Source organism: Mya arenaria, chromosome 17 (genome assembly GCF_026914265.1).
Source record: "Mya arenaria isolate MELC-2E11 chromosome 17, ASM2691426v1".
Lineage (NCBI taxonomy): Eukaryota > Metazoa > Mollusca > Bivalvia > Myida > Myidae > Mya > Mya arenaria.
Window position 1 is genome coordinate 3395945 of NC_069138.1, and position 27911 is coordinate 3423855.

Sequence of the window (27911 nt, forward strand, 5' to 3'; positions counted from 1 at the left end):
TTTGATTCTTTAAATGATCAAAATGGAGTTGTATAATTAATATAGAGGTAGCAATAACAACGGAAAAAAATAATTTCAAGCAGGATAGTAAAGTGATATATCATTTTAAAGGTTACATCATTACAAACTCAAATATGCACATTTTTTTTTTAAATCCATCAATTTTTGACAGAATTATGGCCCTTTTAATTTTACATTTTTATCAATTTTTCTGCCAAAATAGGTCAAATTCAAAACTTCGGAATTTAAATTGAATAAATAATGTAAAACAACACATTTTGTTTATTTTCTATCAATTTAATACACATTCCTAAATATCAGAGCTTACACAATGTTTAGAGCAATTTATTTCACGTTAAAAAAAATGATGAAAAAATGTCTAGTTTTAAGAAATTTTAAAAAATCCGTATATTTTGAAGAATGAGCTAGCAATAAGGTTAAAGTCAAAGAACATTTACATTCTTCCATTCACTGCTTGACTGTTGCATTTTACAATTAATAGTATAATAAATATGAAGATGAAAGGCAAACAAAAAAATTAGTTGCCATGGTAACCATTCAATAAAAATGCTGCGAAACTAAAGGTATGCGTGTTAGAGTTCATACATTTATAGTCGGGTTTAAAACTCGAGTGCGAATTGAATATTAAATTTCAATGTACTTGTATGCTCGCTAAAATTCGCATCGATCACTTTCCTCGTTCTATCGTAAATGACGTTATAAAAGTGTAAAATGCACATATACATGGATGATGTAGATCACAAAGTACACGTTACCGTACAAATAGTGAAGTGCAACCCAATGTTTGAAACGTGAACGGTTAACGGGTCTAGTTATCTAGTAATAAATACAACATAACCCGACAATGTGGTTTAAGGTATAAACTATTACATTAAAATGTACATTGACGAATAAACCCATTAAAATGTATGCCTGGAAACAGATTATCAAGAATGAAACGAAACATACAAATTCAAGGTAAAACTTTATTATAAAAAATAGCGAGCTAGACTTAACACATGTGAAACTTGTTCTTAAAGTTGATTTCTATCAAATAACACAGATATTTGGTAATAATTCAAAAGTTTTAAAGTGTTGATAATTATAATCGACACAAAAGTACTTTTACAGTAATGGGATTACATGCATTCATACATAATGGAATCGCATGCAAATACGTAGCAACTTTGAACACCTTAGCATTTGTTTACTAACAGGCATTGCATTCAAATCGATAAGGACTGGATATCTGTTATTTGTCCGTCTATTGATTTAACTTTGTTGTATAATTGGTCAATCTGAAAATAAAATAAAAAGTTTATTTTAGAAATCGAGTGTAGCCTTATTCAGTTTTGACAAAGCCGTGCATGTTTCACAAATTGTTGTAATATATCAATGGATCTTTTTATATAAACAATTTTAAAAACTACTTTATCAACTTGTGTTGTTATTTAACAACCATGAGAATCACTAAATATCAAAGTTTTACTTACTGGCTTTAAGAAATAACTTATTATCTATGCATAATAAAGATGTGTTCTGTGTATAAATATGTGATATACTCATTAACATTCACAAACCTTGTTTTCCATATCAGGCTGGCTTTTACGCCGCTTCTTTTCCAATATCTCAATCTTTTTTAGAGTTGCAAGTCTATTCAATTCAAGTTTATGAAGTTGCTCTTTAATTTTACTGGCGTCCTTAAATAGAACGAATGTAATAACTCAAGCAGAGAAGCTTGGATTTCATTATTTGACCAGATGAATAGCAGAAAAAAACAGGATAATTGCTTCGAATAAAAGGATTGAGGATGCGTCATGTTGAGAAAATGTAACTTTTTACAATGACGCCTTTGTAACGGGGAGGGTGTGTTTATTGTACAAAGCTACCAGGAAGTTAATCCATCGGCGTCATATCAAGTGAGAGAATTGGTCTTGTTAGGAAGTGGGCAGTGATGCAGTCAATACCACTGAATAACGTTAATGAAATGAAAGTAATTTATTCAAACATTCTAAAATATTTTTAATACATGAAGAATCCATTTAATGGCATGCACAACTTTCCATGACATTTGTAGCACACCATTTCTGGTGAATTCAGTCGAGCTGGAAAACTCCATCTGGCATCCCCATGCCTGATGAGTCACGCGCTGTGACGTAATACTTTTTATTTATTTTATAATGTACTTCATGTAACCATAATTATGAGATTTCAATAGATGAGTTCCATAACTATTAACTTCACAAAACACACATTCAAAACAAAATAACCCTTAAAAGACGTGATACTGGCGGATCTTCTTGACGTATGCATTGAATAAAAATTACTGTGCGTCATGACGTCAGCCAACATCATCGCACGTGCTTTTTGGTGAAATTTACAAAACTGCGCTTTTCTATGCATTTTTCACAAAAAAGTGTAATTCAAAGTATGCTAGAAAAAAATATCTATCATGTGTGTCCGTTCCGGATCGAAGAATCCGACCCTCGGGCACGCTACGTAGCCGGTAACTCGGCAAGCCTCGTTACCTGGCAACGCAGGTGCCTTCGGGTCGGATTTTTCGATCCGGAACGGAAACACATGACATATATTGTTAACTGGATTACCTCTATTCTAACGAAAACGATTATCCCAGGTGATATTTCTTTCTGCAAACATCGGCATGGCAATGGTTGATCATCCGCCAGAAAAGATACATATTTTGTTTTAAGTTGTGAGGAGATAACAGGCATATACGTGTCCAAGGAACAATCTTGCAGTTGTATATACACTACAAAATAAGACAAAAGCTGGTTTAGGTGAAAATAGTAACAAGTACTAAGATAGTTAAAGTACTTAGACTACAACTTCATAGAACCCCACGTTGCGTTATATTATGAAATGAACATTTTTAAACGTCACAAAGAGCAACGTAAGCGAATGCCATCGCTCCTCCTATTTTATTCAATCAAGGGGCATGGCTTTTAAAATTTCATGTTAATATCTTGAACGCTTTTGGAGATATCAACAGGATAAAAGGTTTGGACGGAAGAAGCGAATCAATCGACAACGACGTAGACAAACAAGACGACAACTCAAAATATTTGTCCGAGACGTATCATGACTAATCCATAACGTCAAAAGTGCAAGGTTTACATGAACATCATACGCGTACCTTCTGAAGATTTTGGGGATAATTCAAACAGCTTCATAAGTGAAAGAGTTCCGGACGAAACGTTTTTCACAAGTTCCATGTCCGATTCTATTGCTTCATTTTTCCACGGATACTAAACAAAGGAAGTGAATCCAGATTTGTCAAGATGATATGATATGTTCAATACTTTAGATAATTGATAATTCATCAATTGATAATAATTGAGCAATACACAAGTAAAATAAAAACATTGGTGAAAAATGTACCTTTAACAGTTTGCAAAACGCATAATTATGGATGAATGTTCTTAACAATGAAAGTCGGTATAGTTTTAACGGTTTGCTTATAACATAGTTACCCAATCTTAACATATTTATCAACGTAATAACACGTACGTTCTCCGTTATTGGGTAATCCACCATGCATATTGACGTCTCGTTTTGGATCAACAGTCGCTGATAAAGTTCTTCAGTCAAATAAGGCATAAATGGACTAAGTGCCCTCAAAAACGTCTCAGTGCAAAAGAACAGAACACGTTGAACGTTACAGAATGTTTCCCCATTTGTCATTTGCTTCGAATACTCCTGCAAGAAATAAATGGTGCACTGTGAATAATGTCAGGGTTTAAATGGTTTCTTTTAATTAAGACTGCTTATGGCACTTCAAGCCGATGATAAGGCGATTCCGTTTATCTCGATCATCAAATTCATTCGGAGCTTCTCGGCCCTTTTTTTTTCAAAAACAACCTCGGATGTATGCCGGTACATCTGTTGAAGTAGTTCGTAAAATTTTGAATTATATCATTAATTAAGTGTAGTGTTTTAGAGTTGTATCTATTGATCTAAGTTTAAATTAATTGCCATTGAATTGTATTAATGCAAACATAATGAAGAATCCCAAGAGTTAAGTCACAAAGTTTAACTGCTAAATAGAATTACTACGCGATCTACTTGCAGCGGACTTAAACGTAAGGCCGAGGAGTTCCGAATGCATCAAATTGGGTCAAAACTACCTAGACGTATGGGATGCTACACGTGTGCGTATTATTTCTGGTAGCATGTGTAGCAAGTCTAATATAAAAATATCTCGAGCGATTTTCGTGTTAATTATGACAGACGACGTCCATACAATGTTTTAATAAAATGTTTACATTTTTCTTCGAGCATGAAAGATAGTCATAATGTAATAACAATTTAACGACAGCCGTCGAGCATAAAATTGTATTTATATAAATCGGCATTTAAAAAATACACTAACCAGGTAAATTGCACAAAAATCATTTATCCAGAAATTATAAAGCGCTTGAGTGACAAGATGTAGATCAAAGTTATTGAAATGCTTGTCACACTGTTTAACTAAATGGCTTAATCTTCCAAGTATCCAAACATCAATTGGCGACGATGACATGGACTGAAAAAGAAAACAAAATACCATCAACAACTTAGAAACACCATCAACAGGTATTTAATGGTGGAAAGAATCATTTCGTGAAACAGACTGTGCAAAGAAGCATTCAATTTGGGATTGGATCATTTCCGGAATAGGAATGTGCAAAGGTTTGTAATAACATGAATCACCTCCAAACTACTTATGCCACATTACATTTATACTTACAGAAATATCAATGTTCCTCCCGTCAAAATTAGGTCCAATTTGTTGCCGTACAAACTTAAAAGCTTGCCATACTTTGTTACAAAACTGGCGGTAGTTCTGCACGTGGTCAATGTTCATTCTTATTTCTGGATCTGGTAAAGAAGAAAGTTATTATGAATAATCAGGTTTTATAGCACAAAATCATATTACAAACACTATCCATGCAAAAACAACAAAACGTCGAATATTCAAACACAGGTTTTGACAATACAAAACGTTCGATTGAATATTTGAATATTCATTTGCATTCATTGGTACAATTGGTGTTTTTTTACAAAATTCAACATATGCAAAACAACCCCTCTTATACCTTTAAATTGGTACGAACACAGGCCAAATCTAAGAGCATCAGTGCCACACTCCTGTATGCCATCAGGGAAGTCCTTATGTTGTCCCTTTTTGGCAGTCTCCATTTCAACTGGGTCAAAACCAAGCGTATCAACTTGTTTTTGGAGGTCCTACAGGCAAACAAACAGATAACTGATCTATCTGAGGCACAAAGAGGCTTTTTCTTTTATCCAAAATTGGAAATAATTATAAATCCTTATGCCTCATGATCCCCATACTATATTGGTATCATTGAAAGGGTAGTACTTACTGATAACTAAAAGTTTCATATTTCATTAATAAATGCATAAATGTCATAGGCCCATGAGTCAATCCCATCCATTGTAAACATTTATGTATGTGCGCCAGGTATATGACATTGGCGTAACTTCCTGTTTATATTGTTTGTTTATATCTACTGATGACGGCGTTACGCCGAAACGTTTAAAATAATAAACTTTACTTGTTTGGGTGTGTTTTTTTATTCAGAAACATTTTTATTATAAACAAATTCCAATACGTAACATAAATGACCCAAAATACATTACAGGTAAAATATTGCAGATTGTATTTCATTCTTTATTTGAACTGAAATTGAAAGTGAAATGACGGATTGGTTCAATGTTTCAAATTCAAAAACAATGTTCATTAGCATTTTAAACCGTTTAAAGTGATACAAAATTAAAATGGGGTTTACAGTCATCAACTGTTTACAATAATGTTCGTCCAATATTCAATTATTTCATATTGTGTTGAGACCATTCAAAAGGTTATTATGTTTATTTAAAAAAGAGAGAAATTTTGTTCAATTAAAAAATAAATATATACTGATTCAAATATAAAGGTAGCGTAGAGGTCGAAAGTAAGAGCCCAAATAACATTGAATGTGTGACTCAAACGTACAAAATTCACATCAGACCATACACGCATAAAAATATAAATTCATCAATGCAGCTTCAGAAATCATAAACATTTGCTGTGATGACATAGGCATGGCAATATTGCCGTCTGTTGTATAGTTCCTTATGATTGGTGTGACAAAGAAACATCTTTATGATTTCTTGATTACAGTTTGAATTTCGACTTACAAGTGTTATTGAAGTAAACATCGTATGTATAATTATTATAAATCTATGTATGTCAAAGAGTTAATGATTAAAGGGAAGTAATGCAATTTAACTCATAGGGTCTGTTGTAGTGTACTGAACAGTGTGTAAAATTCAAAACCATTCACTCAAGGGCAATTTTAAGAGAAGGCGCCAAATTATGTTCTGTATTGAACGGAATAAAACAAGTATCGTTGTACTTTAAGAGATAAAAAGAAGCCCCGCGACACCAGGCGGTAATGGGTTTCACGAAAGTCAAAAACTACAATCAGTCCCGGAACTGATATGTTTGCCTTCACTTATAAAATTTGACACACCCGTTTGATGACAAAGAACAATTCAACTGTATGTATCTTTAATAATTAATTAATGATTTACATGAAAAACTACAGAAACAAGTCCAGTAGTCGAAAGTTAAAACAAGAGTCTCATGTAATGGCACAGTATCAACGCCTCGACACAGAACAGAAGAATCAAACACAATAGCATAAATGACCCCAAATCATAAATTCATTTTCGTATTATCGATAAACAATGTATAATTAATAAGTCTAGATATGACATCAGAAATGAAAAAAATAGTTGTTGTGTACAGCGTTATAAAGCGACGTACAGTAGTACTGATAAAGCTTTATGAATCAATACATCAGTATCTTGGTCATTCAATACCAAATTTATTAAACTTGTTTATTAAATGGGATCTAAACTGACCAACGCCCGTTTTTTTTTTTAAATTCAAAAACCTTATTTCATTACTATCGTGTCGATTAACAACCAATTAGGTCATATCCACTACAAAACGATTCTGTTTTAATTAGTCTCACCTTTAAAGATATCCCAAATATCACATCCATTGGATCAATAACGTTTCCCAGTGACTTGCTCATTTTCCTTCCCTTTGAGTCTCGCAATGTTCCGTGTAAGAGAACCTTAACACAAAATAAAATACACTTTAATCAAGGCTCACAATATGCCGTGTAAGACAACCTAAATACTTAATACAATACTTGTTAATCAAGGCTCGCAAAGTGTCGTGTAAAAGAACCTTTATACACTATACAATACTTGTGAAACAAGGCCCGCAAAGTGCCGTGTAAGAGAACCTTTATATACTATACAATACTTGCCAATCAAAGCCCGCAAAGTGCCGCGTAAGAGAACCTTAATTCAATATAAAATACCTGTTAATCAAGGCCCGCAAAGTAGCGCGTAAGAGAAACTTAATACACTATAAAATACTGGTTAATCAAGGCCCGCAAAATGCCGTGTAAGAGAACCTTTATACAATATAACATACTTGTTAATCAAGATTCGCAAAGTTCCGTGTAAGAGAACATTAATACACTATACAATACTTGATAATCAAGGCGCGCAAAGTGCCGTGTTAGAGAACCTTTATACAATATACAATATTTGTTAATCAAGGCCCGTAAAGTGCCGTGTAAGAGAACCTTCATACATATATATAATACTTGTAAATATAGGCTAAGAAAGTGCCGTGTAAGAGAAAATTAATACACTATACAATACTTGTTAATCAAGGCCCGCAAAGAGCCGAGAAAGAAAAAATAAAATTCATAGTAATTGCTTATCAAACACTGGAGGAGCAAAACATCATTCGCTACAACCTCGTGTTTTTTTTATTATTATGATAACGGAGGCAATTTGAAACATAGTTGTTCATATAAGAGCCATTAAAAGATGAATGAAGATCAAACCATAGTTCCTGTATTATAGTTATTGTAAGATTGTAATACCAAAGATCACAATGCCCTGGTAAAACTAACGTAAAAATGCAATTGAAGTAATGAAATATAATAACTTATAATAGTGAGAATGACTAAATTATCAATTGTAAAGCTTTGACATGCCTTTGAAAACGGTAACTGCCCAGTTAGTTTCTGTCCGAGCATGACCATTCTTGCCACCCAAAAGAAGAGTATGTCGTTCCCAGTTTCTAGCAAACTGTTAGGATAATAGCTAGAAAGATCCACAGTCTGTAAAACACCAACAGAAGAATCATATATCAAAAACATAAAATATCCATTAAGTAAATACAAATACAAAAAAGTTTAAGAAGTTATTTGAATAAAACTCTCTTGAGTAACAACCATATGACCATGAGCTACAAATCATTCCTAATGTTCGTCTTTTAAAAAGGATTTTCCAATATTGCATTTTTCATCTAATTACGGTCTGACGATGTTTTCGTAGCCATCAGTACATGTTCACAATTTTAAGAAGCTGTCATACTTTAACTAACCAATTCCGAAAACGATCTCTTTAATACCTAACACCTTATCGGTAAGAATATTTTACTAACGTTTTCTGGCCATCCAAACACCGAAAATGGGAACAATGCCGAGGAGAACCAGGTGTCAAGGACGTCTTCATCTGAAATTAGTTTGTCTTTGATATTCCACATGAATGTTAAGAATTGGTACATCCTCTTATTAGATTCAAGATAAGATGTTTACTATTATGGTGCTGATGATGTGAAGATGTATCGAAGAATAAAATTAAGTAGATAAGCTGAAAAATAAAATTAAGAGCTCAATGGACGAACGGAAACATTTGTCTGTTGCTTCTTTTACAGTGGAAAGAGACATAACTAATGTAGCTAATTATTGAAAACACAATGAGTAATACATGGCGAACCCCAGGAATCGAAACCTGACACAAGGCAAAGATCATATGACACTGAACGAGGGACATAAACGTACAAGCGCATCAAAATAGTTTTATAGATAAATGGTGTGTATACCCTCCAGGAACGGTCATCGAAAACTGCGGTTACAAGTCATTGTAGCCTTTAACAGTTTTAACAACACCGCCAGCGCAAACTTCTACACCAAAGCCACATCACAAAACCTCGACTGTGTTTTCTTTTCAACAAAAAACAGAAGAGCTGTTATTGGTCCACTTTAGGCATACATTGTACCATGTTGTTTTTATGATCAGATTCAAATGTAAACAACCATTAAGTGCTTACCTTGAACCAATGAAAATTCTGTGTCCCTTAAACTTAGTTTTTCTTTGGCCTTCAAGACTGCCTCTTTGTGGCTCTGAGCACTAATCCACATATCTTGGCTATTTTCCTGAAATAATGCGTTGTTATAAATTACAACATACATTTACAAATACGTTTACTGATACATAAAGAGAACAAGCCCGGTACCGCATATTTAGCTTATAAATTATATAACCCTAATTAAAATATATGCATTTTTTTAAACTAACACTTATGTTACTCCTTCCATTAAACCCACTTAATCTCTCCCAGAATACCTCTCTATACCCCATATGGTCTTTAAACCAAGTTTATCATTATAATTGGGGTAAATGCCATAAGATATCCCATAAGTTACCAAAACCTCCTACATTTGTATATACATGGCTTGGTATTCTCTAGTTTTAACCTAACGAATAATGAGCTGACGTAAACACCCTCACCTCTTTATTGTTCAAAACAACTTTGAAGGCTGGGATACGATGACCCCACCAGATTTGTCTCGAGATGCACCAGTCTCTGTAAATTGTGAACAATAATTACCTTTAGAAAACAGCATGAGCAATTTACCATCTTTAGGGATACAATTAGTCGGTGACAATTTTTGTTTTTATTTCTTTATTCTTTAAGCATAATTATGTTTAGCTCATTTGATATTTATGATCAAAACAAAAAAACAAGAGGCCCAAAAGGGCCTATGCTCTACTGGCATGGCTTTTGTGGTCATATCAATCCAGAGCATGTATGTATGGGTAAAAGGCAACAGACATATAGTTTATGTTTTGTGTTTGGGTAACCTGAAAACGTAGCACATTCAACATCTGAGCCCAGAAAGTATTGTAAGCAGATTAGTTGCATGAACTATTCTAATATGTGCCAAGTAAAAGTCATCTGACAAAAAATGCTTTCAAAACTGTACTCATAGTAAATATTTCCGTAGTTTTAAAAGTTAAAAAAAGTTGGTCAAAAGGTCAAAGTCAAGGGCATCCTAGGACAACATTGATCAATTTGAACAAACATTCACAATCAATTGTGCTGAGATGGATGCACGACGCACAAAAAGATTTTCAAACCTTTCCAGATTTATGTTTACCAAACCTGTGAACCCTGGGTGTGGCCAGTAATGACACCAGGTGCATAACTTAAACATTCACAACCAATTTTGTTAAGATGAATGCGCAAACTACAGAACTTAAAGCTAAAAACGGCCTTTGGGCTTTCAACAAGAACAAGGCAGAGTAATTCACAAAATCAACTGCAAAAGGAAAAAGCAAATTGTCTCTCAAAATCCTAGACTTGCAAATTGTCTCCCTTAACTCTAGACTTGAATTTACATGTACATGTAAACTTGGCTAAAATAGAATTCGCTCATGCAGACCTGGCTAAAAATAGAAAGCATTTCTTTAAAACTTTCATGGCCCATAATCTAGGCATTCATGGGGGATCTTGCTGGTTTTCGAAAGGAACCCAGCTCTAATGGATATCTAGATACTGTACAAGTTTCATCAACTTAAAGCTAAAAAACGGCCTTTGGGCTTTCAACAAGAACAAGGTAGAGTAATTCACAAAATCAACTGCAGAAGGAACAAGAGCTGTCACAGTATGTGACGAATGCCCCCGAATGTGACATTGACCTACGAACAAGGTCAGTACATGAAAAGTTGATCTTGCCTTTATGTGTCAAATACATATGGCAAGTTATTTTAAATTTCCTCTGAACATAAAAAAATACCACACATACTTGACAACTTGACCTTGACCTTTGAGGTAGGGACACGGGTCTTGCACGCGACACGTCGTCTTGGTATGTGGTACACATGTGGCAAGTTATTCTAAAATCTGTCCATACAAGAGAAAGTTACAGCCCGGACACGACAACCTATACTCTATGTCCTTATATGCAGCACTCCATTGTGAATAAACACTAAGTGTGACCTTGACCTTTGAGGTAGGGACACGGGTCTTGCACGCGACACGTCATCTTGGTATGTGGAACACATGTGGCAAGTTATTTTAAAATCTGTCCATACAATGGAAAGTTACAGCCCGGACACGACAACCTATACTCTATGTCCTTATAAGCAGCACTCCATTGTGAATAAACACTATGTGTGACCTTGACCTTTGAGGTAGGGACACGGGTCTTGCACGCGACACGTCGTCTTGGTATGTGGTACACATGTGGCAAGTTATTTTAAAATCTGTCCATACAAGAGAAAGTTACAGCCCGGACACGACAACCTATACTCTATGTCCTTATATGCAGCACTCCATTGTGAATAAACACTAAGTGTGACCTTGACCTTTGAGGTAGGGACACGGGTCTTGCACGCGACACGTCGTCTTGGTATGTGGAACACATGTGGCAAGTTATTTTAAAATCTGTCCATACAATGGAAAGTTACAGCCCGGACACGACAACCTATACTCTATGTCCTTATAAGCAGCACTCCATTGTGAATAAACAATATGTGTGACCTTGACCTTTGAGGTAGGGACACGGGTCATGCACGCGACACGTCGTCTTGGTATATGGAACACATGTGGCAAGTTATTTTAAAATCTGTCCATACAAGGGAAAGTTACAGCCCAGACACGACAACCTATACTCTATGTCCTTATATGCAGCACTCCATTGTAAATAAACACTAAGTGTGACCTTGACCTTTGAGGTAGGGACACGGGTCTTGCACGCGACACATCGTCTTGGTATGTGGAACACATGTGGCAAGTTATTTTAAAATCTGTCCATACAAGAGAAAGTAACAGCCCGGACACGACAACCTATACTCTATGTCCTTATATGCAGCACTCTATGGTGAATAAACACTAAGTGTGACCTTGACCTTTGAGGTAGGGACATGGGTCTTGCACGCGACACGTCGTCTTGGTATGTGGTACACATGTGGCAAGTTATTTTAAAATCTGTCCATACAAGAGAAAGTTACAGCCCGGACACGACAACCTATACTCTATGTCCTTATATGCAGCACTCCATTGTGAATAAACACTAAGTGTGACCTTGACCTTTGAGGTAGGGACACGAGTCTTGCACGCCACACGTCGTCTTGGCATGTGGAACACATGTGGCAAGTTATTTTAAAATCTGTCCATACAAGGGAAAGTTACAGAGCCGGACGGACGGACGGACGGACGGACGGTGCGATTTTAATATGCCCACCTTCGGGGGCATAAAAAGCAAATTGTCTCTCAAAATCCTAGACTTGCAAATTGTCTCCCTTAACTCTAGACTTGAATTAACATGTACATGTAAACTTGGCTAAAAATAGAGTTCGCTCATGCAGACCTGGCTAAAAATAGAAAGCATTTCTTTAAAACTTTCATGGCCCATAATCTAGGCATTCATGGGCGGATCTTGCTGGTTTTCGAAAGGAACCCAGCTCTAATGGATATCTAGATACTGTACAAGTTTCATCAACTTAAAGCTAAAAAACGGCCTTTGGGCTTTCAACAAGAACAAGGCAGAGTAATTCACAAAATCAACTGCAGAAGGAAAAAGCTAATTGTCTCTCAAAATCCTAGACTTGAAAATTTATTCTCTTAACTCTAGACTTGAATTTACATGTACATGTAAACTTGGGTAAAAATAGAATTCGCTCATGCAGACCTGGCTAAAAATAGAAAGCATTTCTTTAAAACTTTCATGGCCCATAATCTAGGCATTCATGGGCGGATCTTGCTGGTTTTCGAAAGGAACCCAGCTCTAATGGATATCTAGATACTGTAAAAGTTTCATCGAGATACAATCAAAACTGAAGACTGTATCGTGTTCACAAGCAATTGTTTACAGACGCACGAACGCACGGACGCACGGATGCACATACTACTTACACATTACCATCGCATAAGCTCTTCTGGCCTTTGGCCAGTAGAGCTAACAACAACATAATTATGATTTGCATACAGATAGAAAAAAATAGCTTTTATAAAAAAATCAATAATAACTGCATGGCCCTGAATTCCTTGTACAAAGCGCAAAATTATAGCTAATAGTTTTTATATATGTACACATTTTTTTGGTATGATGATAACAGTCAAATGAGTTAAACATTATAATGCATCAACATTTAATTTATTATACTTATTGTTGATATACCTGACAGTGTTTCCCTTTAAAAATTACTGAAGACCTTTTTCAAAGACATATGAAAGTTTAACCCTTGGCCGATTGTTTCGAACTTTGCTAAAGCTAGCGTTGTTGTTAACGGCATCTCGTTGTTAACTTTAAAGGTGAACTATGTTATGGTGTGCTGATTATAATTAAATTAAACAATTACACCTGAAACAGTTGTCTCAAGATAAGATATAATACTTATGATTGTAAGTGTCCATGAGAAGTACGCAATATTTGAAACTAAACAACGATGACGTAAACAGCAGGTTCAACATTATTGGAGTTCTAAACAAACGGCCCAAAACAAATGTATTCACTTTAAAGTACTTATACTTTAATAAAAAAAAAACAGTTCCATTGCATGAAAGTACTAACTTTGATTTTTCACTGGTCATAAATTCATGCCAAACTTTATTGTGAAATTCCGGATAAAGAGTAAGAGATCCATCATCGACTACCTAGAAAGAAAGAACAAGATAATGAAATGACAGGAAAAGGATTTCGTTTTACAATTGGATAACATCAAGCATACAAAACAGATTGGCTCATAATGAACCATATCAAATAAAAATGGCATTGTTATCAAGATAAAGAGTTCATATCAATGAACGTTATTTCAAGCTGCACTCTCACAGATTGAACGTGTTGACAACTAATTATACTTTTTGTCTTGGAACGAGCCAAATTTTGCAAAAAATCATGGATACCAGTTATATAAGACTGCTGACAAAAAATTAGATCACAGATTTTTATATTTAAGTTCAAAAATTGATGTTTTATGATTTTTCTTAAACCGTTAGTAACGGTTTAAGCCATAAAACATTAATTTTCGAACGGAAATATGAAAATCTTTGATCCGATCTTTTGTCAGCAATCTTTTATCATTGGTTTGCAGATATTTACGCAAAAATTTGCTCATTCCAAGACGAAAAATAAAAAAGTTGTAAAAATGGTAAATCTGTGAGAGTGCAGCTTTAAATACAAAACAGCGGGCATTCCTTATCTACATATTCACTATCAAAATCAAAATCAAAGAAACTAGCCCAAAATGAAAACATTTAAAAATGATTGAATACTAGAAAAAATTGCTGACACTTTCTGGTATCAAATCATTCAAGATGATGTTCATTTTTATAAATTACTTATCTTTAAAATTACTTATTGCATCAGAAATAACTGCATAACAAAAGCAGTCTTGCCTTTCGTTTTATCAAAGGAAGAAAAAAAACTACTTTTTCATGATAGAGTCAACCCCACAATGTACCTGCAAAGCATCTGCTGTCATTTGTGCACAGTCGATATACCACTGCTCCTTTATTCTTGGTTCAATAATGTCGCCCGATCGTCTGTTTAGATATTATATAGCATTGCGTTTTTATCAAAACATTATATAATATATTAAAACTATTTGTATTTATAATTCCAAAAATGTGTGCTTAAACAAACTGAAAACAATGTTTAACAATTAAAACAATATTGAAAACAAAATACTAAATAGAATTGTGCCATACATATTTCGGAATATTGAATACTTTTCATAGTATCTGTCTTTCTTTCATAACAATTTTTTATTCTTCATACAGCTTACTAGAGGAGCACAGCAGAAAATGGCATTGATTTATGTCACTGTTATATCTCTATAAACCATCAGAAAGCATCAAAATTCTATAAACACTTACTGACAAATAGGTAAGACGAGAGAGTGAGGTTGTTTGCCTCTAAATAACCCCTTTTCTTGCAACATCTGAGCAACTTTTTCTCTTGCTTCAAATCTCTTCATTCCTAGATCAATTAAGCTTCAATTCTATTAACCATGCGAAATGAATATTCTTTGTATATTATCACTTTAAACAATAAATACAGACACATGGCTTTAAATAGGTATACAGGGCCTTCCCAGTAAGATAACTGAGGCGCGATTTTTATAGGGTGTTGGTGAAGGAGGGGAGTGACCCTTCCGCATGTCGATTTACTTTACATTTCCAAATGCACATTGCACATTTTATTGCACTGTATTAAGAACAAGGAGACAAATTACTATATCAATTTCATAACCCGCAGAAAAAATATGTTGCACATGGGAAGTATGAATAACAAGGGATGTTTATCAAACATTATGCCCCCCTGAGCGCCATGTTGTCAGGATTATATGGACAATTGAATGAAATATGCATGGACCGAAATGACAGCTGATTTGTCGCTAACATTGTATGCTGTTGAGGCAGTTTTAAGATTATGACCATTCAAAGTTTGAGGATAGAGTGTGTTATGACCATGACCTTTGACTCTATGACCTCAAAATCCATAGTAGTCATCAGCTGGTCACCGAAAATCTAAATGTTAAGTTTGAGGGCCATGGGTGCAGGCATTGACAAGTTATCACACAGACAAGCATTTTTCGTTCAAGGTCACTGTAACCTTGACCTTTGATCCAATGACCCCTTAAATCATAAGGGGTCATCTACAGATCAGACATAACTCCAAGTCAAGTTTGAGGGCCATGGGTGCAGGCATTGTCCAATTATCACTTGAAACATTTTCGCATTCAAGGTCACTGTGAACCTGACCTTTGACCCAATGACTCCTAAAATCAATAAGGGTCATCTCCTGGTCAGGCCCAACTTACATGTCAAGTTTGATGACCATAGATTCAGGCATTGTTGAGATATCACTGGGAGAAGATTTGTTAACCTTTTTGCGTTAAAGGTTACTGTGACCTTGACCTTGACCTGATGACCCCCAAAGTCAAGAGGGGTCATCTACTGGTCAGGCCCAACCTTCATGTCAAGTTTGATGACCATAGGTCCAGGAATTGTCGAGTTTGCTTTCAAGGTCACTGTGACCTTGACCTCTGACCCCTCAAATCAATAGGGATCATCTACTGTTCAGACCCAACCTCCAAGTCAAGTTTGAGGGCCATGGGCGCAGGCATTGTTGAGTTATCACTCGGGCAACCTTTTGTCGTTCAAAGTCACTGTTACCTTGACCTTTGGCCCAATGACCCCTAAAATCAATAGGGGTCATCTATTGGTCAGGCCCAACCTCCAATTCAAGTTTGATGGCCGAGGGTGCAGGCATTGTCGATTTATCACTAAGACAAACTTTTACCATTCAAGGTCACTGTGACCTTGATCTTTGGACCGATGACCCCCAAAAACAATAGGGGTCATCTACTGGTCAGGCCCAACCTCCAAGTCAAGTTTGAGGGCCAAAGGTGCAGGCAATGTCGATTAATGACACGGACAACCTTTTACCATTCAAGGTCAATGTGACCTTGACCTTTGGCCCGATGACCCCCAAAAACAATAGGGGTCATCTACTGGTCAGGCCCAACCTCCAAGTCAAGTTTGAAGGCCATGGGTGAAGGCATTGTCGAGTAATCACATGGACAACATTTTACCATTCAAGGTCACTGTGACCTTGACCTTTAGCCCGATGACCCCCAAAAACAATAGGGGTCATCTACTGGTCAGGCCCAACCTCCAAGTCAATAATGAGGGCCATGGGTGCAGGCATTGTTGAGTTATCACTCAGACAACCTTTTACCATTCAATGTCACTATGACCTTGATCTTTGACCCGATGAGCCCCAAAAACAATAGGGGTCAGCTACTGGTCAGGCCCAACCTCCAAATCAAGAATGAGGGCCAAGGGTGTAGGCATTGTCGAGTTATCACTCGGACATCCTTTTACCATTCAAGGTCACTGTGACCTTGACCTTTGGCCCGATGACCCCCAAAAACAATAGGGGTCATCTACTGGTCAGGCCCAACTTCCATATCAAGTTTGATGACCATAGGTCTAGGCATTGTTGAGTTATCACTCAGACAAGCTTTAAAATTATTTTACCATTAAAGGTCACTGTGACCTTGACCTTTGACCCAGCCCTAAAATCAATAGGGGTCATCTACTGGTCAGGCCCTACCTTCATGTCAAGTTTGATGACCATACGTCCAGGAATCGTTGAGTTATCACTCGGACAAGCTTTGGTCTACCGACGGACCGACTGACCGACATACCGACATACCGACATGCCTGTGCAAAGCAATATACCCCTCTTCTTCGAAGGGGGGCATAATAACAATGTTACCATTGAATTGCTCCGGAACATTTTCCATCTCTCCATTATCATTGATAATATTGATAAATAACAAATTGTGTCGGGTCCCCATGCTGTAATCATTGTGGTCATGAGCTGGAGTGATCTTCACGGCCCCTTTTGCAAAACATTACAAATAAATAGTTATATAATTACCAGAATATATTTTTGATATACAACATATGTTAAAACTAACATATAGATATGTAAAAAATGTTTAGCAATTTTTTTCTATTTGAGCCTTCTTATTCTATAAATGAAAATAACAGTAAAACAGAAATTATCTTAATACAATGTAAACTAAAATGGACAAGACCGTAGTCATTAATTTAAAAGTGATGCAAATGCTATCCTGCTTTGTAATATTACAACAACTAATCCACTCAAAAACGCACAATAAATCACTCTTCTTCGCTAATAATACAATGGATAATAAAGGCATCTGACCTGTGCCAAAATTCATCTCTACAGATTCGTCAGTTATGACCGGAATATGTCGCCCGTCAAATGGGTGCTCCACAAAGGCCCCTTGCAGGTCGGAATACCGCGGATCCTCGGGATGGACTGCCACCGCAGTGTCACCTAACATTGTCTCCAGACGAGTGGTTGCAACTACTATTTCCTCTTCTAAAAGGTAACATAATTTAATTATAAATAATGATTGATACGAATATACACTTATAAATGATCGTGACTAAATCAAGGGTTTTCAGTGAAATGAAATGGCCTTGTAAATAAATAGTTTATCGATAGTAATTTCAAAGGCGATAAGTGTTTATCATCAATGTTATTCTTACTTAATGATTACTCTAAAACAACTGCTAAAGTTACCCTTCTTTCGGAACGTTGGTGAAAATATCTGCGAATTCTAGTTAATCTTTGATCTCCTATTTCAGATCAGACAATAAATCCCAGTCTAGGTTTATTTTAGATTGATAACATTAAAATTGTATAACCTGAACCCATTACAGGATAGGCAAAGGATGTAATCTCTCCAAATGTGACCGGTTTTTCATACCCTGGTAATTTCAGTTTGGTTGGCTTTTCAACTTGTTCATTGACAACCTACACAAAACATTATATTAAAAGGCACTGTATTGAACAATAATCTTACACGTAAATGTAAATTCAATCCATAGGCCGGCATGTCCTTGTAATGTCAACTGCATTTTTAATATATGTTTAAATGTAATTACAGAGTGAATATAAATCCAATCCAAAGGTTGGCATGTCCTTGTACTTTCCAATTCATTTATAATATCTGTTTTTAAAATAGTGTAATGTCATTTCATTGAAAACTGACACAGGTCAGTTTGACGAAAAAGACAAAATACATGTTTAACATAGTATTATAATTCAACTCAAACCTACCTCTATATCTGAGATGGCTGAACGTAAATGACAGGACCAATTCACAAGACGCCCACTTCTGTATATAAGCCCCTCATCGTGCAGTCGAATAAACGCTTCTCGCACAGCTTTACACATTGACTGAAAAAAATATTGCAACAGGTCAAACTCAAATTAATTAAAATTTATAGAAGCTCTCTTAAAGATTTAGTCCGAATAAAAGGCTTCTGTTTGATACTGTCTACAGTTCATATTCTTCATTTGGGCATACTGAATTTGTTTGTATTACAGATGTTCACACAAATGAGAAGATTTTAGTTCTATTATCAATAGGAGCTGAGCGCGCTTGACTAAACGCCCCTTTGAATACAATTATGATTTAATATGTGCATGTGAAAAGCAATATTTAAAAAAGACAAATTAAAAAGGTTAACAAACGCCGCATGAAATAAGGTTTTCAATGATTGGCAGATTTTTTGTTTTGCTTTTCATTGTCAGCATTCGTTGTGAGATTCAGTTTTAACTTCTTTTTTTATTATTTTAGTAACAGTGACCTTGACCCTAGGGCCCAAAATGCAATCCCATGTAAGTCCTCCATAAACTCTTCCTGTATACGACGTTTGATCATTTTGTGTCCAACCTAACTAAAATTATTGGAAGCCATGGTTGAGTTTTACGCTGCCCTCGAACAACGACGTATATAATTCTAATAACCAGGTTTCACTCTGTGAAAATGCCAACTTGCCTTTAAACTTTAACCGAACGCCGCAACCGAAACCGGGGCTTAGGAAAGCTTCCTTCTTGGAATAGTCGAGCTTAAAATTCATTTACTGTTTGGCCTTATACAGATTAAATACATTTTTTACAAACTGTACTAGAAGAAGATGAAGAAGGAGAAGATTAAAAGAAGAAGAAAAAGAACATATAAATAAGATATATGAAGAATTTATATGTGATTAGTTTAACTATCTAAGAATGTTTCAGAGAACAAGTACTTACCTCGTCCATAGTGAAGCATTCTTTGCTCCAGTCGAGGGAAGCTCCCATCTTCTTCATCTGGTTATAGATTGTATCCCCTTTACTGAATAAAACAATGTATTTATTAATTTGATACCGTTATATACGCCGGACATTCTGTTTCAAATGTTATGATGCATTCATTTAAGTTCGTTTCCAGTGGAGCAAAGCTACCATCTACTTCGTTTGGTCATAGGTTGTGCCCCCTTTTCTGAAGATAACAATTTATTTGATACCATACATTGCGATTTTAAGTAGACGCAAATCTCAAATAACAGTACCGGGTACTCAGATTTTTTAGCATTCACAGACACTGAGTTATTAAAAATATCTCGTGCTCTGCTCCAGTCTAAGTTCGGTGATGATTTGACAAAAGTCCACGACTTCCATCATCGACATAGCGATATATATGCAAAAAGCTACAGAAACATGCTCAGTAGCAAAATGTTTAAACATAAACCCGGCCGAGCGAGTTTTTATAATCTTTTCATATCACTTAACAACTGTAAATAAATAACATGAAATGCATTGCTTTTAATTTTTATTTTACCTGCCCTTCCACTGCCAGACTTTCTCCAGGAAGGCCTCCCTGCCGATGTCGTGCCGAGTCTGCTTACTCTCCTTCCAGAGTTGCTTCTCCACAACAACTTGTGTAGCTATACCTGTCAAATATATAACAAATATATTTGCGATATTGTAGCTTTTGTCCTACGGAAGAAGTGTCCGTTCTTATCGATTGCTTTTCTTATGCAACTTGTACAACACCTGCCAAATATAAAAATAAGGAATACGGTCGTGATGTTAAGTGTTCATGTTTTAACAGGCAAAGTCAACCTGCTTTCCTTTCAGGGTGGTTTCTCTACAACAAATTGTGAAACTATTCGGATATAGTGGGAAATTGAAAGATATCATTTTTGATTAAGAACTTTTCTCAATGTTGCATACATGAAAAACAATACCAGAAGAATGCAAAGTGTTGTAAACTTCATACCACCATACCTTGTTGTTTCATAGATTTTTAAAATGTAAGTTTCTTATTCAGATTATTTCCCTGTAATTGTTTGTTTAAAGTGATTGAGTTTTTAAATTTTAGCTGTGGTTGCTACATTTATAAAGACAGGAACATGTCTAGTGACAAGATGTTATTATGCATATCATTATATCAAATAAACCAAAATAACAAAACACCTTTCTGAAACAATACTGCTGTCTTTGCAAATTTAGGTAGACCAATATGTTGCATAGTTATAAACAATGATAAACTTTGCATTTTATCATTCATTTTCTTCGTTTATCCTCCAAATTGAAACCATTTTCCATATAACCTAATCCTAGTGCATCATCCTTAGGACATTTTAAGAAGCGAATCGGAAACTCCGTTATGTTGATCAATTCGGAAGTAGCTGATTTAAGGCTCCGACTTTAGCAAGTTTTTGTTATTCTTTAAAATCCCTCTAGCCATATGGTCTCAAAGTTTGAGTCACCTTCATTTTTGATGTGTTATCAAACGTAACTATGGTTATTAGCATTCCTATAAGCTATTTATAGTGTGTGACAATTGTTTATAATACCATATATCAATTTACCTGCATGATCACAGCCTGGCACCCAGACAGTTTCAAGTCCCCTCATACGGTTCCTACAAAAAAACACCCAACAAAAAGCAACTGATGTTATGTTTAAGCTGCACTCTCACAGATATACCATCTTCACATTTTTTTTATTTTTTTTGTCTTGATAAAATATCTGCAAACCACTGATATAAGAGTGCTGACAAAAATACAGACTGTAGTTTTTCATATTTCCAATGGAAAATTAATGTTTTATGTATTTAACCGTTACTAACTGTTTAAAAAAAATTGCATAAAACATCATTTTTTTAACTTAAAGGAAAAATCTGCGATCTAATTTTTTGTCAGCAGTCTTATATCCCAGGTTTGCATAGATTTTCATTTAAATTGGCTCGTTTCAAGACAAAAAATAAAGAAGTTGTCAACACGTTCAATCTGTGAGAGTGCAGCTTTAAACACCCTTCATACACATTGATTTGTTGAGCAAGTCTGATTTTCTAATAACATGTCTAAAAAAGAAAACAATCCTATAAAAAAGAACATAATCCTAGTGTCTGTATTTAGACCATGTCTAAACATTATATTTCTTTCTAAAAGATATGTGTGTTTTTTTATTATATATGCTTTCCCATGGTTTACAGAGATTTATCAGTGAAATAAAAATGATATTTCACTGTTTCAAAAAGTAAAAATATCAATATGATATTCACAGCTATTTCTAAGTTGATATGGGCTCAAAAAGAAATGGACAAAAATCAAAATTAAATAGCATTAATCTGTGAAACTCTTTCATCAGTTGCTGCACAGCAAAATTAATGGAATCTGACAGTGTAAACCTTACCATCTAACAATGGCGTCTTGTACAGCACATGTTAAGGCGTGTCCCAAATGCAGGGTACCAGTAACATTTGGTGGGGGTAGGCAGAGAACAAACTTCTCATCTGACTTCTCTGTTTTCTGAGAAGTAAGAAAACCTTTCAGTTACAGGGCTCTCACTAGGCTGAAAAGTTTGGGAGAAGTGACTTCTCCCTTCAGTCAATTAAGGGAGAAGTGGGGAGACTTTAGGGAGAAGTGATACTTTTCGTAACACCTGATACAAAAGCTATGCCATACCACACACCTCAGTTTATATTCACATTCAAATTGATTTCTATAACTATATAAAATATTCATAAAATAATGTATAATTTTTGGCTCAGCAAAAGTGTATTTGTCAATGTCACATAGTTTATCTCCAAATAGCATCTGAAATGAAACAAAAACCAAGACAGCTAAGGATTTGAAACAATCAAAATGACTTATAAATTAACTGTCAATATAGTAGGGGACGAATCTTATTTTGGTACGTTCGCGATAGGGTACGAATGTCACATTCAGCTTTGCTGTTATTTACTTGTCTCTGGCTATATAATGTTTCTAAAACAAAAACCATTAAAGTGACACTCCTATTCAAAATCAGTACATACACATGTATAACAAACATAAAATTTGAGTGATAAACATTTAAATACACAATGTACTTACTAAATAATGCATTAATTTTATGGAAAATATTAATTACCAATAACAAGATTGTAACTGTGTATTTAATAGCTGAAAATGCAAAAATATTTAAATGGTGGTGAGTGCTAAAAGATTTACTGTGATATAATATTGTTTCATAAGGTAGAAATACTGTTTTCTGCACCTTTCTTTCTTTTTTAATCGAACCCAGTATCCTGCATAAGAACCATTGTTTTTGACATTTATTCATCTTTTTGGATATATTTAAACAATTGTATTAATAATTGTAATTCTTATTTGGGAGTAAGAGTTCATCTTGAAGACATTTAAGTTGCTTTTCCGAACTTAAAGCTGCACTCTCACAGATTTACAGTTTTTCCAACTTTTTTTATTTTTTGTCTTGGAATTAGCAAATTTTTGCATAAATATCTGCAAACCAGTGATGAAAGACTACATTGACAAAATATCAGATGGCAGATTTTTATATTTCCATTCAAAATTTAATGTTTTATGGCTTAAACCGTTCCTAACAGTTTAAGAAAATGCATAAAACATCCATTTTAGAAAGGAAATACAAAAATCTGGGATCTGATCTTTTGTCATCAGTCTTTTATCACTGGTTTTCAGATATTTACGCAAAAAACTGCTCGTTCCAAGATTATTTTTTTTAAAAGTTGTCAAAACCTTCAATCTGTGAGAGTGCAGCTTTAAGGTTTCACCAAGTTAATTATGTGTTCTTTTAAAACAATGTTTTGTGATGCAAAACAAGGTCTAAGTATGGGTTGACTCCATATTCTAGCAGCCAACTGTGAATGGCTGATTGATTCATTGGTTTTGTTCAAGTTATCCAGCAGGTGTATTGATAAATCAATATTTATCCAATATTTATCCAATATTTATCCAATATTTATACAATATTTACTGTTTACCAACCAACTTGTTTGTCAAAGCAAAAACACATCAACAAAAAATAGCCAGTTTTTTTCAAGTTTTTTATCAAGGGCTGTTCTTCCAAGTTTGTGATTTTTTGTTTTTGTGTTATAGAAAACTTCTTCTGTCTTTGGCGTTTAGCCAGTGCCATTAAACCAGGTTCATGTTTAAACTTTTTGCTACTGAGCTTGTTTCTGTAGTTTTTAGTAATTTAATTGGCAGCTCGTTAGGAAACTATTTAAAGGTACTCAAATAAGAATCTTTTTCTGACAAAAACCTTGTAGTCTCTTCCTCAACTTACTATGTTTAATTTTTATCATATATCATACAAGAGAACCATCAATAAAACGCCAACAACTAACTGTTTTTGTTTTTGCAGTCATACAAGGGGAATAAATCAATAAGTTATAAAAGCCAGAGTTATGTGCCTTGCTTGATGACCAGTGTGCAGTGTTTCCTGCAACATTGTTAAAGGGACTAGATACCAGATGATACCATTGTGAGAAAAAAAGAAATTTGTCAAAAACATACAAAAACTTGATATTGTTATTTTTTTTGCAGTTTTTTTTTCAATTCGAAATTTACTGGGTTTGTCTACCACGAAAATCCCAGTAATTTTAAAAATAGCAGCGGTATAATCATGTATCTGTACTAATCACATGACTTTCACATGTTAAGTTTTTGTGTCATCCTTGGTTCAGTGTGCCTGTCATGGCTATTGAAAATATCATGTATGTATAATGTTCTTTACTTTACATGTTGTTTATTTTAAATGTCCATGTATGTGCATTCCTTACTGAAATAAATCTATCTATCTATCTATCTATAAATATACACATTACAAACTGGGAAACCATTCTGCGCTATTTTTAAATGGGTAAAAATAGCTGAAACAGCAACAAAATATTATTTTAATCATGTAAAATGATGAATTATCGGCCTCATACTTGTTTGTATTGATAGTTCTAGGCTTGTTTTGAGGATATAATGTATTTGCCGATTTCGGTCACTTTAAGGTTATGTTTTGCACGCCAATGACAATAAGGCCAAGGCTATGACATTACCTCTTATTTATGACAAGCTTAAAATTGGCTTAACTTATCAAATGTACTCACCCTTGGCTTGAAGAAGCCCTGTTCCACCCACCACTCATACCAAGCCGCCTCAACAAACTGTGGGGAATAGGCTGACGGGAGATCAACACTTACATCTGAAACACATTAAAGTTGTAGTATTAATGTAAGATCAACAAATGACAATATTCTTCCATTATCTGTAAGGATTCCTTAAAAAAGACTCTCATTTCTTGTACTAATTTAGCAATAGCATATAATTTCATAAGATAAACTTATTGCAATAGCATAATAGTTTCAAACATATAACTTATAGCAAAAGCATATAACTTATAACATATAACTTATAGCAATAGCATATAACTTTATAACATGTAACTTATAGCAAAAGCATATAACTTATACCATATAACTCACAGCAAAAGCATATAACTTATAACATACAGGAAAGGCATATAACTTAAAACATATAACTTATAGCAATAGAATATAACTTTATAACATAAAGCTTATAGCAATAGCATATAACTAATGATATATAACTAAGACAGCAAAAGCATATAACCTTTAACATATAACTAATAGCAAAAGCATATAACCTTATAACATATAACTAATAGCAATAGCATATAACCTTATAACATATAACTAATAGCAATAGCATATAACCTTATAACATATATCTTATAGCAATATCATACAACTTTATAACAGTCATATAGCTTTTAGCAATATCATATACATTGTAACTTATAACATATAACTTATAGCTGCAATAGCGAATAACTTTGAATAGACTCTCAGTGCACTATATAATTTTTCAGTATTATAGAGAGAATAAGAATCAATTGGCAATGTGTATCACATTGTTAACACCATAAAAAGGTAACAGCTTTAGGCATTGCAAAACATTTTTATGAACTGCGCCAGGCAAATATTGGTCTTATTAATGATCTACTTTGGGTGTTGCATCAAATTTGTTTGGCAAAGAAATGTGCAAAGTACCAAAGTGCTCATGACATTCAATACACATTACAAAATGGAAATTGCAGTTCTAATTCTAGTTACATGTACCAGAAACTGTGACAAGTTGTTACGTTTTTCATGTTTCAAAATTTACCAAAAAGAAATCTAGGCACATAAAGAAATCTAGGCACATCTCTACCTTTTTTTTCGCCTGGTTTTGTTGGAACTGTATACTGAAAGACTTCATACTTTTTGTTCTGTTTCAGACATGTGGAACTCTGAAAAGCAAAAGACGACACTTCAGATGTCGCAAAATTACAAACATACAAGCCCTGCACTGGTAAAATGCTTTCCTGGATTGCTCAAATTCTTGATTTTCATAGCAGAGTTTGTTTCAAATGTTGATAAACACTAGCCAGTGTTAGAACTCAGGACTGTTCATCAAGAAGTCATTTCAATGACTGTAACTTTAAATAATTTATTCTATTTTTCGAAAGTTCAATTAAAAGAAAATAAGTTCAATTAAAAGGGAATCAAGACTTAATAAAAATACCTTTACAATGATTTAAATTCAGTTACTAAGTCGTACGCTTGAAATACTTGGTCATCGTGCACACAAGTTACTTCCTTGTGCACATGAGTTACAAAGTCTTATGCCCGATATACTAAGTCGTGCACACAAGTTACTGTTGTGCACATTACTTACTAAGTCTTATGATAAAATTGTAGTGACTTTGAAATTACAGAAAATGGAACATGTTAATTACACCGATAGTTTTATAAACAAATGACACTATGGATTGATTTGGGGAGCACTGTATAAAACAGAATGCAAAGGTGGCACCAGTCATACTATTAAGTGTGGGTGGTGTATTAAAGATGTTTCCATTTCAAAACCTTGCCTTGACAAAGACCTCTATTGCTTCAATGTCCCTTTGTATTTAGCTAAAAACAAACAGACCACTTTAATATCAATCGCCAGAAAAAAATAAATATCCAACTTATAATTATGAGTTTGACGGTTTTTCTTCATTTCATTCTGTCAAAACATAACGATATATACATGAAGGGCACCTGCAAGGCTTTAGGGCAGTTTTAAATCGCTCGGAACATTTCGGCCATGGCCGAGTTGTTACGATTGTATACACGAGGTCTATCTCGAAGCTTTGTCGGAGGAGGCCGAGCTATTACGATTGTATCGAGTTGTTCCCCTTCGCATAATTGTTGTCTGTGTCAGTCAACTTTCGTTTTATTGGAAAGGTAAACAACTTGTTTTAATGCATTAAATGCTTGTTTAGTGTAAAATAACATTTCACTTACATGGTAAAATATGAACATAACTCTTTATGATCAATTTCAACCATAAAATACTTCACTTAAAACAATTTCAATATTTTTAAAACACCCCCGTTTTATGCACATTCCCGTTTAGACGTAAGGGATTGGAAGAATCCCGTATAACACGTCTATTATTTTAGACTAAATTGACCTCATACAACATCTGGTGTGTGCTGGGTGATTTGCTAGTCTATCTAAAATGCCATCCAGGCTTCTTTTTTAATGATATTTAGCCTGGTGTGACCAGGCTATCATACCAGGCTAATCTTCAATAAAAAAAGCCTGGACAGCATTTTAGAATGACTACGGTAAGTGATATGCTAGATAACTTTTTCTTGGCAATGGCACGGACACAGTATTTATATTTTCTAGATAATAATCCTGAAAAACATCATTTGAAAGAAGAATATGTAGCATTGTAATAGTTTAAAGGAACATTTAATTTTCAATGACAGCTATCACCGGTCGCGAAATCATATTACAATACCATATTACCCTTAATTTTCCACATATTTTCAAATATAAAACCTACCGTTGAAAAATATGACAACGGTGAAACCGTGGATATGACATTTTGGTTTCTTGAACATTTATAGGCTTTTAAACCGTGCCGAAAATACAAAATTCTCATGACACTCCAGGAGGCTGCCATCTTGAATTGTTTCGGAACGCTTCAAACGTTTTCGTAGACGGTTTGCAAA

The 27911-nt window shown here is 34.6% G+C and overlaps 1 protein-coding gene across 1 annotated transcript; it reads right to left on the reverse strand.

The window, feature by feature from the left end:
* Positions 1 to 306: 306 nt before the first annotated feature.
* Positions 307 to 27868, reverse strand: LOC128224169 (valine--tRNA ligase-like). Its single transcript, XM_052933906.1, has 27 exons — positions 27743 to 27868; positions 26072 to 26150; positions 24949 to 25043; positions 22242 to 22357; positions 21416 to 21468; positions 20380 to 20491; positions 19812 to 19893; positions 18834 to 18953; positions 18419 to 18527; positions 17910 to 18089; positions 17454 to 17579; positions 15044 to 15146; positions 14629 to 14710; positions 13740 to 13822; positions 9673 to 9748; positions 9212 to 9317; positions 8543 to 8613; positions 8091 to 8216; positions 7044 to 7148; positions 5097 to 5244; positions 4748 to 4878; positions 4391 to 4543; positions 3529 to 3717; positions 3155 to 3266; positions 2607 to 2770; positions 1581 to 1700; positions 307 to 1298 (listed from the first exon to the last, which is right to left on the reverse strand). Exons 1-27 carry the CDS (start codon positions 27860 to 27862, stop codon positions 1227 to 1229), a joined length of 3033 nt encoding a protein of 1010 aa, XP_052789866.1. The 5' UTR covers positions 27863 to 27868; the 3' UTR covers positions 307 to 1226.
* Between the last annotated feature and the right edge of the window lie 43 nt (positions 27869 to 27911).